This window comes from Arvicola amphibius, chromosome 8 (genome assembly GCF_903992535.2).
Source record: "Arvicola amphibius chromosome 8, mArvAmp1.2, whole genome shotgun sequence".
NCBI lineage: Eukaryota > Metazoa > Chordata > Mammalia > Rodentia > Cricetidae > Arvicola > Arvicola amphibius.
Window position 1 is genome coordinate 28,479,949 of NC_052054.1, and position 13,940 is coordinate 28,493,888.

At 42.6% G+C, this 13,940-nt stretch overlaps 1 protein-coding gene across 1 annotated transcript in view; it reads left to right on the forward strand.

Moving 5' to 3' along the window:
• Positions 1-13,940, forward strand: part of Map3k5 (mitogen-activated protein kinase kinase kinase 5) — a 210,988-nt gene that overhangs the window by 138,768 nt on the left and 58,280 nt on the right. The window contains exons 12-14 of the mRNA XM_038339073.1: positions 4,225-4,274; positions 6,971-7,066; positions 10,098-10,179. Coding sequence (XP_038195001.1) covers positions 4,225-4,274; positions 6,971-7,066; positions 10,098-10,179 — 228 coding nt within the window. The remainder of the gene's footprint in view (positions 1-4,224; positions 4,275-6,970; positions 7,067-10,097; positions 10,180-13,940) is intronic.

Below are 13,940 nucleotides of genomic sequence, written 5' to 3' on the forward strand. Positions count from 1 at the left end.
GGCTGCCTACCCTCTCGGATCCCAGCTCTGGCCAGTGGCTATGTAGAGAGAATATGTAAATTGTGTAAAGGAGCATTCTTACCCAGTTCCAGGTAGACACGCTCTCCCGCTCTCCCGTTCATGCTGTGTTCATATGGCCAAGTAAAATAGCTCAAACACTCAGAAAATGGCAAGGAATTCTGAGATGACTTTCTGAGGGGGATTTGTGTCCGCGTTCTGACCTGAGTTCTTTGTAAGCTGTTGGCTCTCCTTTTGTGGTCTTAAACCCCTGCTACAGGCATTGCCTCACATGGACAGCCTCCTAGAAAGGAGAGCCCAGCCCTGCCACTCAGAACAAAAACTGCATCATGCCTAAACCAATCACCAACGTAGAAAATGAACGTATTGTGGCCAGTTTAGATTAAATTTGGTGTCCTACCAGAACCTGAACAATTCCAAAATCAAAAAATGAAATAAACAAACAACAACAATAAAAACCTTTGCTGTTGCTGCTGTAGCTAGGGAGGAACCTCTGTTACCCCAGATAGCAATAAGGTCTGACAGAATATAATTATTAAATTATTACTGTCATCCTCCTTGTTATCCCCTCGTTCTTATCCTTGCTCTGGCAGGGACATGGAATCTAGAGTGGATCAGTTCCTAGAAAGTGGTGCTGTGTGGTGGTTCAAACTGGTGACCGTGGTGGGGTCTGTTGGGCCTCCTCCAACCCTACATCTTAGACCCTTGTAATTCACTTTTTAGCTCAGCAGTGCCTCCCTGTGGTGAGTCCCTCTCTCCACGCAGGCAGTGTAGTGGCTGCATCTTAGGCCCTAAGCTTAAGAGCACTGTATTGGAAGGTGTCCCGGCAGGGTAGTCCTTGGGGAATAGGATATTTAGGAAGCAGTCTGCCCCTTTCTTACGGAATCAGCACGGTCTACCCAGGAAACCCTTCCTTGGTTTCTCCCAGAGCAGGGCTGTTGAAAAGCTTGATTTGCCGGCGTCGCCTCCCTGTGTTAATGCTTGCTGTGTTTGTTCGGTGGCTGCTTTGCACACTCCCCAAGCCTGCTCTGCTCTCATTCTTGCTTGCAATCCTGACCACGGTCTTGGGGAACAGCTCAGTAGCAGGCTTTAGAGGTAAGGATGTGTTGTGTGTGAGCAGTAAACAGGTCAGAAGTGAAACCTCTAGGTTATAGACACTGCCCTGTTTAGAAGCCACATGTCATATCGAGAGCAGAGGCTGCAGGCTGATATTTTAATTTGACTCTGCCCAATACTTGATTATAAGCATTTTCGTGTGTCAACATATGTGTGCAGGCAGGTACACATGCATGTATATGTGTGTGTGAAGGCTTTGCCCAATTCTTGGTTATTTTATATGTGGCCCCCTTTTATGTACATGTATATACATACACATTTTCATGTGTATACCAGTCCACATATGTGTGCAGGCAGGTACACATGCATGTATATTTGTATGTGAAGGATCCTTCTTGGTTATTTTATATGTGGCCTTTTTATGTACATGTATGTATGCATTTTTATGTATATACCAGTGCACATATGTATGTGGGTACACATGCATGTCTATGTGTGTGTGTGAAGGCTGGAGGACAAGCTCAGGTGGCATCCCCCTGAGTGCTGTCCACCTTGTTTTAGACAGGATCTCTGAATGGCCTGGCATTCACCAGTTAGGTCAGAACGGTAGGATGGTAGGGTTCAGGGATCCTCCTGTCTCTGCCTTCTCAGTGATGGCATGTTTACATGGGTTCTAAGGATCAAGCTTGGGTCTTTGTGTTTTCAGGGTCAGTGCTGTGGTGACTCGGTCAAACCCTTGGTCTTTTAGGCCTTTCTACGCTGTCTTCCTTTCCTGGATCTTATGACAGTAGAACCTGTTGTGTGCTAACTCAGCTCAGAGCCCAGTAAGGTCTCCGACCTTGGTTTTAGAGTACTTTGCATCAGACTTGAGAGGATCTGTCTGCACTCCTGGTTGCATGGCCCTAGCAAAGACTGAGGAGCTGTGGATAGAAAATGTAGCTTTTTGAGTTGCTTTTGCCAAGAGAAGAGTTCTGGGCCACCTCAGAGCTGCAAAGTTGAACATCCATTTCACTAGCCCATCCAAGACTGCAACCTCATAGCAGTGGCAGGAGCTGGCTTTCCTGTTGGTTTTACTTTAGCATGCTATTAATTTTATGTCATGGCTAAACATTTTTTTATTTCTATTCTGCTTTTTACTGAGGGTATAGTTAAGAAGATAATTAGGGTAGTTTTATCCTTATTGGAGGATGAGGCCAGGCGGGGAAACCATCTAAGAATCCCAGGTGGCCTTTGTCATAAATATTAGCAAGACTGATGACCTCTGTCACTGTTGACGGTTGCAAGATGTGAAGTCATTAGCTTGGCGGAAGAGCATGAGGCATTTTTCATTGCCTAGCATAAGCTCAGAGTCTTCCATGAGGTCTTTCCATTACAACCAGAGTTCTGTGGAAGCTAACTCTAATTAGCTGTCAGCCTCCTGCAGAAGGAGCAATCACCCGGGTGCTTGGTAAAGGAAGTCAGTTCAATTCAGCATCTGATTGCCAGTTTAAAAGAGAAAATTAATCCTGTCGAGTCATTTTTATAGGACTGTCTAGCAAACTTTAAAAAAAAAAAAACAGGTTGAATGTTCTGAATAATTAGCCCAAACTGTGAGTATCTGGCAGCCTTCTTTAATCAGGGAACATGAATGGTTAGGACATGGACCCTGGAGTTAGTCTTCACTGAGAGGAAGAACTGAAAGTCAGGGTGAAGGTCATGGCCATCTGAACTAGCATGCAGGCCCTATACCATTCCGGTTAGGTAGAGACTTGATATAAGACTCCCCCATTCATTGGTTCCCAATATGTCAGTTTGGGAGACGTCGAGATTTATAGAGAAAATAATCTGAGGATAATTATCTGGTGGTTATTATGATATGCTTAATCATAATTGAGAGATAAATTTTTAATTTTTTTAAATATGGACTCCGTGAATCACCCATATCTATCTATCACATAATAACCCAATTTTTATGTTCAGACACTATTAGCATATTAAGCTTTCCATAAATTAGGTAATAATCCCTTAGAGTTGTAATAGGCACCCTGTACATGCATATACAGTTTCACATACCACACATGCACAGTTTCTGAAAAGAAAAAACACACCAGTTGCCAGTTTAATTGAAAGTTTTACCTTTCCCAAGCTGGCTATGGCGTCTGGAATCCCAGCAGTCCAGAAGCTTGGTGTGCCAGCCTTTGCTGACTCTTCATGGGAGGCCTTACCCTGTCTGAGAGGTGGGGATAAGGTGGAGGGGTAGAGTGAGAGGTGGGGAGGGACGGGGAACTGTAGTTGGGGTGTAAAATGAAGAAAAAACCTTTTAAATTAAAAAAGAAGCAAGGAGATGGCAAGTTCATGGCCAGACTGAACTACAGAATATGCCCCCTCTTTCAGATTCAAAAGGGAAAAGATAATTCAAAGAGAATTATTTTTAAAACCTTACAAAGACTTTATTCAAACTAATTGGATTTTTTTCCCAGAAAATGAACATTGTCTGTGGAGATAGCTCAGGCCGTATAGTGTTCTTCACAGGTGAGAGCTGAGCTCCACTCCCAGAACCAACATAGAAAACCAGGTGTGGTGGTGTACGCCTGTGCTCCCAGACCTGGGGAGGTAGAAACAAGCAGATCCCCAGGTCTCACGTGACAAGCTCCAGGCCAATGGAGAATGAATGGCATCAGAGGAACCACACGTGAGGCTGTCCTCTGGCCTCTACATGCGTTTGCATATGTGTGCTTCCAGATGTATCCCCAAATGCACAAATACATATGTGCATGGAAAATCATTGGCAAGTATACAAAAAGAAAATAATTGCTGACTACAGCAATCTAATTACCGTGAGCACTGATTTTTGTTTGCTTGTTTGTTTCGGTTTGAGTTTTACTTAAAATTAAAGCATAATAGTTACAACTAAAATTAAGGTTTACGTTTAATGACAAGAACTTTCAGGGTTTTTGAAAGCTGTTGTCTTGAAGTAAAGGAATTCAGTAAACATCACCCTTGTGAGCTCAGAATGAAATGAAGGCTCCCTAAAATAATTTGCTCATGAAGAATTAGGCATCAGGAAAAATGGCTATGCTATTAAAATAATAAAACTAAATTATTTTATGATGTTATTTTTCATTATTAAAAAAAACTTAATTTTTTTGTCATTGCTCTTCTGTGTTCCAGAAAGGTATACATGAATGGAACTTCAGTGCGTCCTCTATCAGGGGAGTAAGGTACGTTTCCCCGGGACATTCTGTGTGCTTAGAAGACATTCCTCTGAAATATTCATAGCCCAGATAGAACTCTAAAGCATAATTTAAATTGGGAAAACATTTCAGGGATCCTTCTTTGTTATCCAGAGTCAGCCACCAGCTTCTCTGCCCCTGTTATAAAGAGCACCTTGTCATCATGGGTCCTCCAACTGATACCATGCTCATTACTCCGGGGTAAATGTGAACTGACGTGTGGCTAAAGGGGAATCGTGTGGAGGTCCTCTCCTGCCGGCTGACCTTTTGGTTAAGGCTGGAAGATGTCTTTTTGTCCTTTAGGTTACCAAGAGGTCTGCAGGGCATCTCCCAGGTTATACCCGGGATCTCGTTTTCATGATGATATATGATAGGGAATTCATGAAAATTTCCCCCAAGGTCACTGCTGATGCAATTGTGTTGTGAGGTCACAGTGACAAATTCGAGTCCAATTCTCAAACCTTGTCATAATGCCAGTGGCTCAGGGGAAAAAAAAAATGTTTTCTCCTGGAAATTAGAGATAAGGTCAGTGGTCAGAATCGGGTGTCAGCCGCTGAGTGTCTGGAACTTTGTCACATTCGAAGCCTGTGCCACACCATCTCATTCAGCCTGCACACCAAATTGCATTTACTACTGTTTACCCCCACATAATGGGAATGGGAGACAACAGACTTCTGCGGGCCAGTTGTGCAATATCCTGTTGCTTTTGCAATAGCTGTAATTGGCTTTGTTAGAGCCTGAACTGGCAGCGAGGTGAGTCACCGATAATTTTAGTGTGCCCGGTAGAACAACTACTTGTTACCTCAGGAATGATCTGAATAGAAACAAGCGTGATTACGAGTCTGACTCACGACTTTCCAATCAATACCTTCTCAAATAAAGCTGTCTGCTCTTAATATTTAATCCTTAAACCACTCATTAGCGAGGTACTCTTTATTGCTGCCTTCTCCGGCAATCCATTTAGTATAGTAACAGTGTATTACATCTCATCAGCTCTGTTTTACGGTGATTTAGCTCTTATTAATTAGGCCTGGCAGGGCCTTCTCAACATTTCTTGTGACTCATGTTGTGGATATAGAATGCCTCCCTCTGGTGATGGCTGGTTTACATGTTGGGAAACTTGAGTTCTGGTCTGTGACTTCAAAGACAGCTAGCTTTTCCTGGCTTCCTTCTCTATAAAGAAAGGATGACAAGCCAAGGGGCCATCCAACTAGGTCAGCAGTTTGCCTTGCGTCACCTCCAAGTGTGGCCAGCTCAAGCCAGTGGCATGTGTTGAGCACCAGCTGTGTGCCATATTGAGTCCTGTTCTGCTAAAGACGGAGCAGTGACAAAGACCTCTTGCATAATTCACAGTCAGGTGGGAAGGGGTAGCAAGCGCCTAACAATCAATAGCCACGTGATGTGAGATGAGGAGGCTAGGAATACATCCAGAGAGGAGCATCACGAGGAAGCCTTCTGTCTGGAGTAGAAATAGTCAAAGCTAGAGGGGAAAGGGTCTCATCTGGGCCTTAGATGATGACTAGAATCAGTTTTATAAGATTAAAAACATAAAGTCTGGGCATGCTGGGACATGCCTACAATCCTTGTATTCATTGGGCTAGGGCAAGAAGATCATGAGTTCAGGGTCAATCTGGGCTTTGTAGTGAGCTTGAAGCCATCCTAAGGCACACAGGAAGACCATGCTCAAAAACCCAAATGAGGCTGTGCATTCTAAAAGGAAGACATAGCAGGTGCAGCGGTGATAATATGGCCTGATAGGTTATGTTCATGGACCAAGTGGGGACCTTGGCTTGTTTTATCAATAACATGTGTTAGACGGCAGCCAGTCTCAACAGTTACAGGCTTCCATGCTCCAGTAGCCGAACTGAGTGCTTTGGCCTGTAAAACTTGAAATAATTTTCCTATCTGACCCATTACAGAAAACATCGGCCAACTCCTGGCACAAACTAGCGTGCCCTAACTTACCAACTCAGAACTGTTCACATTGGTCTAACGCAGTGATTCTCCACCTTCCTAATGCGACAACCCTTTAATAGAATTCTTCATGGTGTGGTGACCCCAACCATCAAACGACTTCATTGCTACTTCACAACTGTAATTTTGTGACTGTTATGAATTGGAATGTAAAGATCTATGTTTTCCAATGGTCTTAGGCAACCCCAGTAAATGGGTCGTTTGTGATCCCCAGGTTGAGAGTTATTGGTCTAAAGGAAAGTACTTGCTAGGGCCACACCAAGTGCTGGCCCACATTGCTCTGCTCCTTCAGCTCTCCAGCTAGTGCAGCGACTCTGCCACCTGTACGAACTGCCTCCCTAGCTCTGAAAACACTTCCCATAGGCCCGGAGTCACCAGGGCTAGCCAGCCAGTTGATATGTGTGCTTCCCTCTCGGCACAGGTCCCTGCTATGCCTGACAGGACTCGTGTCCATGCCAAACCCAACGTGTGGCACATGTGAACTTTCAGCACCCAAGAGCAGCCCTGTTCTGCACATTTGCGTAGGAATAATACGTAATTTTAGTATTATGGTCTGGGGGTCTTGAAAGTAATACTTATAACTTCTTGTCATAAATGGCAGTGACGTCAAAGCGGGGTTGGGTATAAGAAATATCCATCTTTTCTTCTGCATTAGAGATGCGCGGAAGGGCTGGTACCTGTCTGAACAGAGTGGGGTTTGTTTGTTTCAGTATCTCCAAGTTTGAAGAGCGCTGCTGCTTTCTTTACGTGCTTCACAATTCGGATGACTTCCAGATCTACTTCTGTACAGAGCTGCACTGTAAAAAGTACGTACCTGTCCTGCGCTTGGATATTATTATTATTATTATCATTATCATTATTATTATTATTATTATTATTATTATTATTATTATTATTATTATTATTTTGGGGTTTTTTGGTTTGTTTTTCAAGACAGGATTTCTCTGTGTGTAACTGCTGCCCTGGAACTAGATATTGTAGACCAGGCTGGCCTGAGCTCAGAGATACGCCTGACTCTGCCTCCCGAGTGCTGGTACTAAAGGTGTGTACCATGACCACCCAGCTAAGACACTTTATTTTTAATATTGCTTTAGAAATATGTGGTATTGGATCTAGGATTTTTGTTTAACATCAGGCCCTTGCTTAGTCAGTATATCTTACACAAATAAAACATTAGCCGAGGTGTGCTGGTTAATTATTTAATACCATGCCTCATTTTTAAAAAGCTTACTTACTATAGATGAGTGCCAAATTTTCCATGAGCAGATTATTAAGCATAAACTTACTCCTGTCTGCAATGGACACTCTTAACCCTACCTACTAGAAGAACAACCTGGTAAGCATAAATCAGTATCTGAGCCCCACTGCAGACCAGTTATACTGGATTCTCTCTGGTGGGCGCATAGCCTAGGATCTGGCCTATATCAGTAAAAGAGGTAGCCTAAAAACCTATGACCATATTCTCTCCAGGTATATTTCTCTTAGTTAAATATTTCATATTCCCTTAGAACACAGTGGTGAGCAATAAAGTAGAGGAGAAGCTAATGGCCACTTAGAAGCCAAAATATAGGCGAAAGCCAGTCTGAACTTAGATTTTATTGAGGGTTGTCCTTTTTTCAAATGATTCTCATAATAAATGTCTGATAGGCTAATTCAGTAGACAGTATTTGTTCTTAATGCTCGTCCCCAGCCTCGTATCGATTTTGATCTTTACTGAAATCTGATTAGATAGGTATGATTACCATCTTCCATAAAAGAAGGAAAAGAAATAGATTTTTAAAACTACCTTAATATCATATAACCAGTAAGAATAAAACTGAGGACTTGACCCAGGCCCATGAGAACTCGAATCCATGCTCCTGACGTATATATGGCAGACTGCTGCCCCACGGTGTTATATTCTCTTACGATGGTCATAGTGAGATGTTTTCCATTAATGGTTGGTGTGTGTCTTCATCTCAGGTCTTAATCTTTAGCTGTAAAGCCATTTTAAAAGGTTCTTTTTGCTTTACTTTCCCTCTTAACTGACATTACTTTTGTTTCTAACTCATCCAGATAGTTAATCTTACTTAGGATTTATTCTTATTCCACGCAATCATGGGATTTTGCTTTGTTTTGTTTCCATGCCATCGACCTTCGTGGAAATGGGGAGTAAGAATTGGAGCGCGGGGCGGGGGCACAGTCAAAATATATTGTATGAAAATATTGTTTTCATTAGGCACAAGGGAACTCTGTAAATAGGCTACAGATTCCAAAATCGCCTCATTCATTGGTTCCCAGTAGACAGAGCAGCTCTAGGTGTTCAATGAGTGTTTGTTGAATGGGTGGAAAGATAAACTGAGGTACAGAAATAATTTCTGAGTTGTGTAGGTAATCTCATCACATGATAGCCTGCTTTGTGTGCTTAGCCTTCCATATAGCATGCCCTGCCTGTGAAGCCAGCAGCCCACGTATCCAGTGCATCCCTTAGTTCATATATGAACCACTGGTCTAAACGTTACTACTTTACTCAGAGGGTAAGGGACAAATTTATTCCTCACTTACATTACTGGGCTCTGAAACTGACTTCAGAAATAAAATCTAACAAGCATTTTAAAATGTCATCAAAAGAGAGGTGGCTCACGGGGCAGTGGTGGCACGTGCCTTTAATCCCAGAACTCAGAACTCAGGAGGTAGATGTAGACGGGTCTCTGAGTTTGAGGCCAACCTGGGCTATAGAGCAAGTTCCAGGACAGCCATGGCTACACAGAGAAACCCTGTCTTGAAAAACAACAACAACACAAACAACAAAAGGAAAACCAGAGAGGTAACTCTGTCTCCAAAGCACATATAAGCCAGTCTGCCTAGGTGATATCCATGTTTCAGACTGTCTTTATAGGATCTGCACGTATAATGATTGAAGTGCTCAGGCAGGAGATTTAGTAACTGAGATTCACAGGTACTAGACATTCTGGAATAGCCAGAATAGGGCTATTTTGTTTATTTAATAACAACAGCAGGACAGAACAGCATTAACGTTTATGAATGCAATATTCTGCGTGTGCACTTTATAAGGACTTCTCTAAGTATCTTCCTAGCCTGTGGAACAGGTACACCCCTACTTTGCAATTAAGCACCCAGAGAAGTGGAAAAGTTTGCCCTAGTCACATAGAACCCAGTGATCTTAATTTGATAGCCAAGTCTACATTCTCAACGTTTTTATGATTTTGTCTAAACCTTGTGTTCTAGATCCAAGTTACATTTACTAGTATTTGCAGTCAGGAATTTCTAGAAAAATCCTCCCAATCTGATATTTCTTTTTGTGTTCCCACCCCTACACCCCAAAACTCCCCAAAACACATAGACTAGTGCTGGTGGTTTATTTGCCCAAAGACTCTTGGTTCTTGATTTTTGCTCTGAAGTCGATTTGGGGTCTATTTACTTACAATGGTTGAGAGTCTTTCCACTTGAGAGAGAGCTGAGCCCATGATATTCATTCACCAGAGACTGTCTCGAGAAAGCCCCATGGGGCAACCCCGCTTCCACTTGCTCCTCAGCAGGGTGACCAACCAAGAGGCTGATCTCTGCTGGCTGCCAGGTAGATACGGGTATTGTATTCACTAAGATTCATGGGCTATTCAGAACTTTGTTATGAGCAGGGCTTGTGTTCCATGACTGCCCCATGCCACTGACTGATGTAAAAGTTCTGAGCGCACTGGTGGCAGGTGGGGCTGAGGCAGGATGTTTGATGTGTTTAGTGCCCTAAATGAATTCTCCACCTAAACGATTGTTGGCTTGTGATGGGTTTACTGAGCGATGTGAAGAAGCCTGCGCTATGAATGCCAACTCTCGTCATAGGTTCTTTGAAATGGTGAATACCATTACAGAAGAGAAGGGCAGAGGCACGGAGGATGGAGACTGTGAAGGGGACTCCTTGGAGGTAAGGACTGGAATAAACTGCGTTTTACAAATGAGCCATTGTAAACTGACTCTAAGGGGGATGGGCAGGGATGATGTTCACTGCAGAGGGATGAGGTGTATCGTGGAGGCACTCCATCAGAGTCTAAAGTTTCTCTTAGGAAGAGGGCCTGGAGAGATAGCTTAGTGGTTCAAAGGCACTCTGCTCTTTCAGAGGACTTGTGTTCAGTTTCCAGCACCCAGGTCAAGAAGCTCACAACTGTCTGTAGCTCCAGCTTCTTGAAATTTATGTGTTAACGTAAAGTAAAATTGAAAAAAGAAAAACAAAACTATAAACGAAAACACATGTATACGTACATTTTAGGTCATTTTGGTAATTTCATCCCATTCACTGAACTAAAAAAAAAAAAAAAAGCTGTTGCTTAGTAGAGGGACAGTTGACTCGTCAACCACTAATGCTGTCTGTGGTTAGATTCTGTGATTATCTAATGATTATGTAAATTTTATATTATAATAAGTAAGCCCTAGGCCTCTTAAAGCTATAACAAGATGATAGTTCTAATTTGGAAAAACAAATTTCTCCATGTGTTATCTTGCTGGTCATAGAAGTAGTAGATAATGATTCTTATTTGCATGACTTTTCATTCTGTACTTTTAGATTGGGGGATCACAAGATTGTATTAGACTAAGTCTCTGAACTCCAGTTCGGGGACTAGGAGCTAATTTCTCTATAATGGACCACATAGCACAGATTTAATCGCCTTAGATTTGTGATTCATTGGTCTACCCTTAGTCTCTTGTCGTGTGAAAAGGAAGCGTATGGGGTTGGTGTTATGAGAGGCCCTTCCTGGCTGGGCACGCCTATCAACAGCCCTGTGACCAATTAACTAAAAGGAGAAGACTACTAATGCTTCTTCCTAGGAACAGCCAGAGGGTTTCACTAAATCAGCCAACCTCTCAAAAACCAGCATGCAGTGTGATCATGCTCTAAGTCATGACAGCTCTCCCAACGCACCCTTCTCCACTGAGCATGGGCAGACCAAGCTTGTGTGCTAGAAAACACTTGCCCCCTGCGTCTCGTCAGAATAATTTAAATCCTCTGACAGAGAATGATCTCTATGGTATTCTCGATGGGCTGTACGGCCTTGCCCAAGAATCCAAGCATCTTTTGTTTTAAGAGTTTGGACTCAGCTTGCCATTTTGCCTCATTTTATCATAGTTGCTCAATTAGCATAGCATTCTTGAATGGTTAAAGTGATCTTCTGGACTGAAGGATGGCGAGGCCTACCTGGGTCCTTCCTGTCAGTGCCTCTCCGTAGCCATGGCTGAGTATCTATCATTCAGCCTTAACTTACATGTTTGTATAGTGTATAGCTTTCCAATATATATTTGATGATGTTTCTTAAATATTTTGAACATATCCTGTTTAAATTGTTTTTTTCGATTGCTAGTTTATTAAAATGAATTCCTTCACTTCCTGACCATAGACTTCTTCAAACTTCAGCCCATGTATGAAAAACTGAAAATAATTCCTTTTCTTCTCAACCTCTATACTGTATAAGAATTGTCTTAGAGATCGTCTTTAAACAATGGTTGGAATTTGTATGCACAGAAACTATTTTGTATTTGCTTCCACTGGAATTCAATTATTCATGAAGCCTTTTTGAGTGCCTTATCTCAACAAATAGAAACTCTTGGGAAAGGTAGTTGACCAAGAGATTGGGAAACATGACTTACCAGGAAATTGGGAAAGATGGTTGACAAGGAGATACTTCTTAATGTCTTTATCTTCACTTAGGACATTGTCAATATTCCACAGATAATGTTAATATGGTTCCATAAGCTGATGGAGGAGAGTTATCTGTCTATGTTACTTTCATTGGTTAATTAATAAAGAAACTGTCTTGGCCCTTTAAGAGAACAGAAAATTAGGGAGGCAGAGTAGACAGAACAGAATTGTGGGAAAAAGGAAGCAGAGTTGGGGAGATGCTTCAGGCAGTTGCCATATGCAGTCGCCATGCTTCTCCTCTCTGAGATGGACGCAGGTTAAGATGTCTCCTGGTAAGCCACCCCTCGTGGTGCTATATAAATTACTAAATATGGGTTAAAGCAAGATATGAGAATCAACCAATAAGAAGCTACAGATAACGGTCCAGGAGCCAGGCAGTATTTAAATGAATACAGTTTCATTTGTAATTATTTTGGGTAAAGCTAGCTGGGTGGCGGGACACAGCCCACCATTCCTTCTACAATAAGCTCTGAGTTCATGGCCAGCCCCAGATTTCTTGACATTTAAAAAACTTCTTAGAAATCAGAGTTAAAAATCTTTCTCATTTCAATAACAAATGATGGGATGGGTACAAGCTGCTTCTGCTTGTGACCAGATCTCTCCTGTTCAGAGTTGAACCTACTCCCGCGAGATCTCTGAACTGGAGACAAGAGCCCTGCTTTCTGGTTCTGATTTTGCCAGTTAACAGCTTTGTTTTATGCCCCTGCTTGTCTAAGATAATTTCATCCCTTAGAGTTGAACATGAAGGTCTTGACTGTCTTTTCTCAGCTTTAAGTTTTGAAATAATTTTCCAGATTCATACTCTGGTGGTTTGAAAGAAAATGGCCCCCAAAGGAAGTGGGGGTGTGGCCTTGTTGGAGGAAGTGTGTCACTGTGGGGGTGGCTTTGAGGTCTCTTTTCTCAAGCTTCCCTCAGTGTGACAATCGACTTCCTGTTGCCTCTAAGTCAAGATGTAGGACTGTCAATGCCAGCACCATGTCCGCCTGCACACTGCCATGCTCCCCATTCTGATGAGAATGAAATGAACCTCTGAAACTGTAAGAAAGCCTCCTCAATTAAATGTTTTTATTTAAAGGCGTTCCCATGGTCATGGTGTCTCTTCACAGCAATAAAAATCTCTAACTAAGGCACTCCAAACTGTCCGAGGTTGTTTCAAAGATAGCATGATATCATGTCTCAGGGGACCCTCCTGTCCTTATACAGCAGTGCTTCCTTTTGATTCATGGCCATGCATTTTGACTCAAGGCTGTGTTTTTTTCTGGAAGGGTTATGAGCCCACCTTCTTCATAACTTAATGTGTTGATTTACAGCGAAGTCTTCAAGCCATTGAATATAGCTAGCCATTAAGATTTGAATGCTTACTACCTATGATCCCTGTATTCTATTGCTTGCCTTTTAATACATCCCTGTAGAGTGAGGGCTGCTGCTCCATAATCTCGTCCAGATACCTGAGAGAGGTCCAGCCCCAGCCACTTACCCTCCCTGCCTTTCCTCTTGTCACCCCCAGAGACCTCCAGTTCAGACTTAATCTTGGGGCTCTCTGAGTTTTTTTTTTCTCTCAACACTTTTTGCTGCTCTTTGTAGAAGGACTGCAAAAATCGTTGTGTTTCTTGTGGTCGTGCTCAAATATCTGACAAGAAGCAACTCAAGAGAAGGAGTCCTAAGGGATGAAGTCTATCATGGTGTGCAGGTTTTTTTCTGTGGGGACGCCCATCATGGCGAGGAAGACATGGCAGTGGAAGCAAGAAGCAGAAGGTAGACAGGAACTTCGGGTCTGCTGTACTGACCTGCTTCTGACAGCAAAGTTACTGAAGGTTCCACAATCTTGCAAGAACAATCCTATGAGCCAGGGACCAAATATTTAAATATATGAGCCCATGGGGATAATTTCATGTTCAAACACAACGAGGAGATCTCTGAATCAGGAAATATCCCTAATTTTCTCCATGTAGTTTCTCAGTCCACCCTGTGGTCTAACCATTCTATGCCCTTCC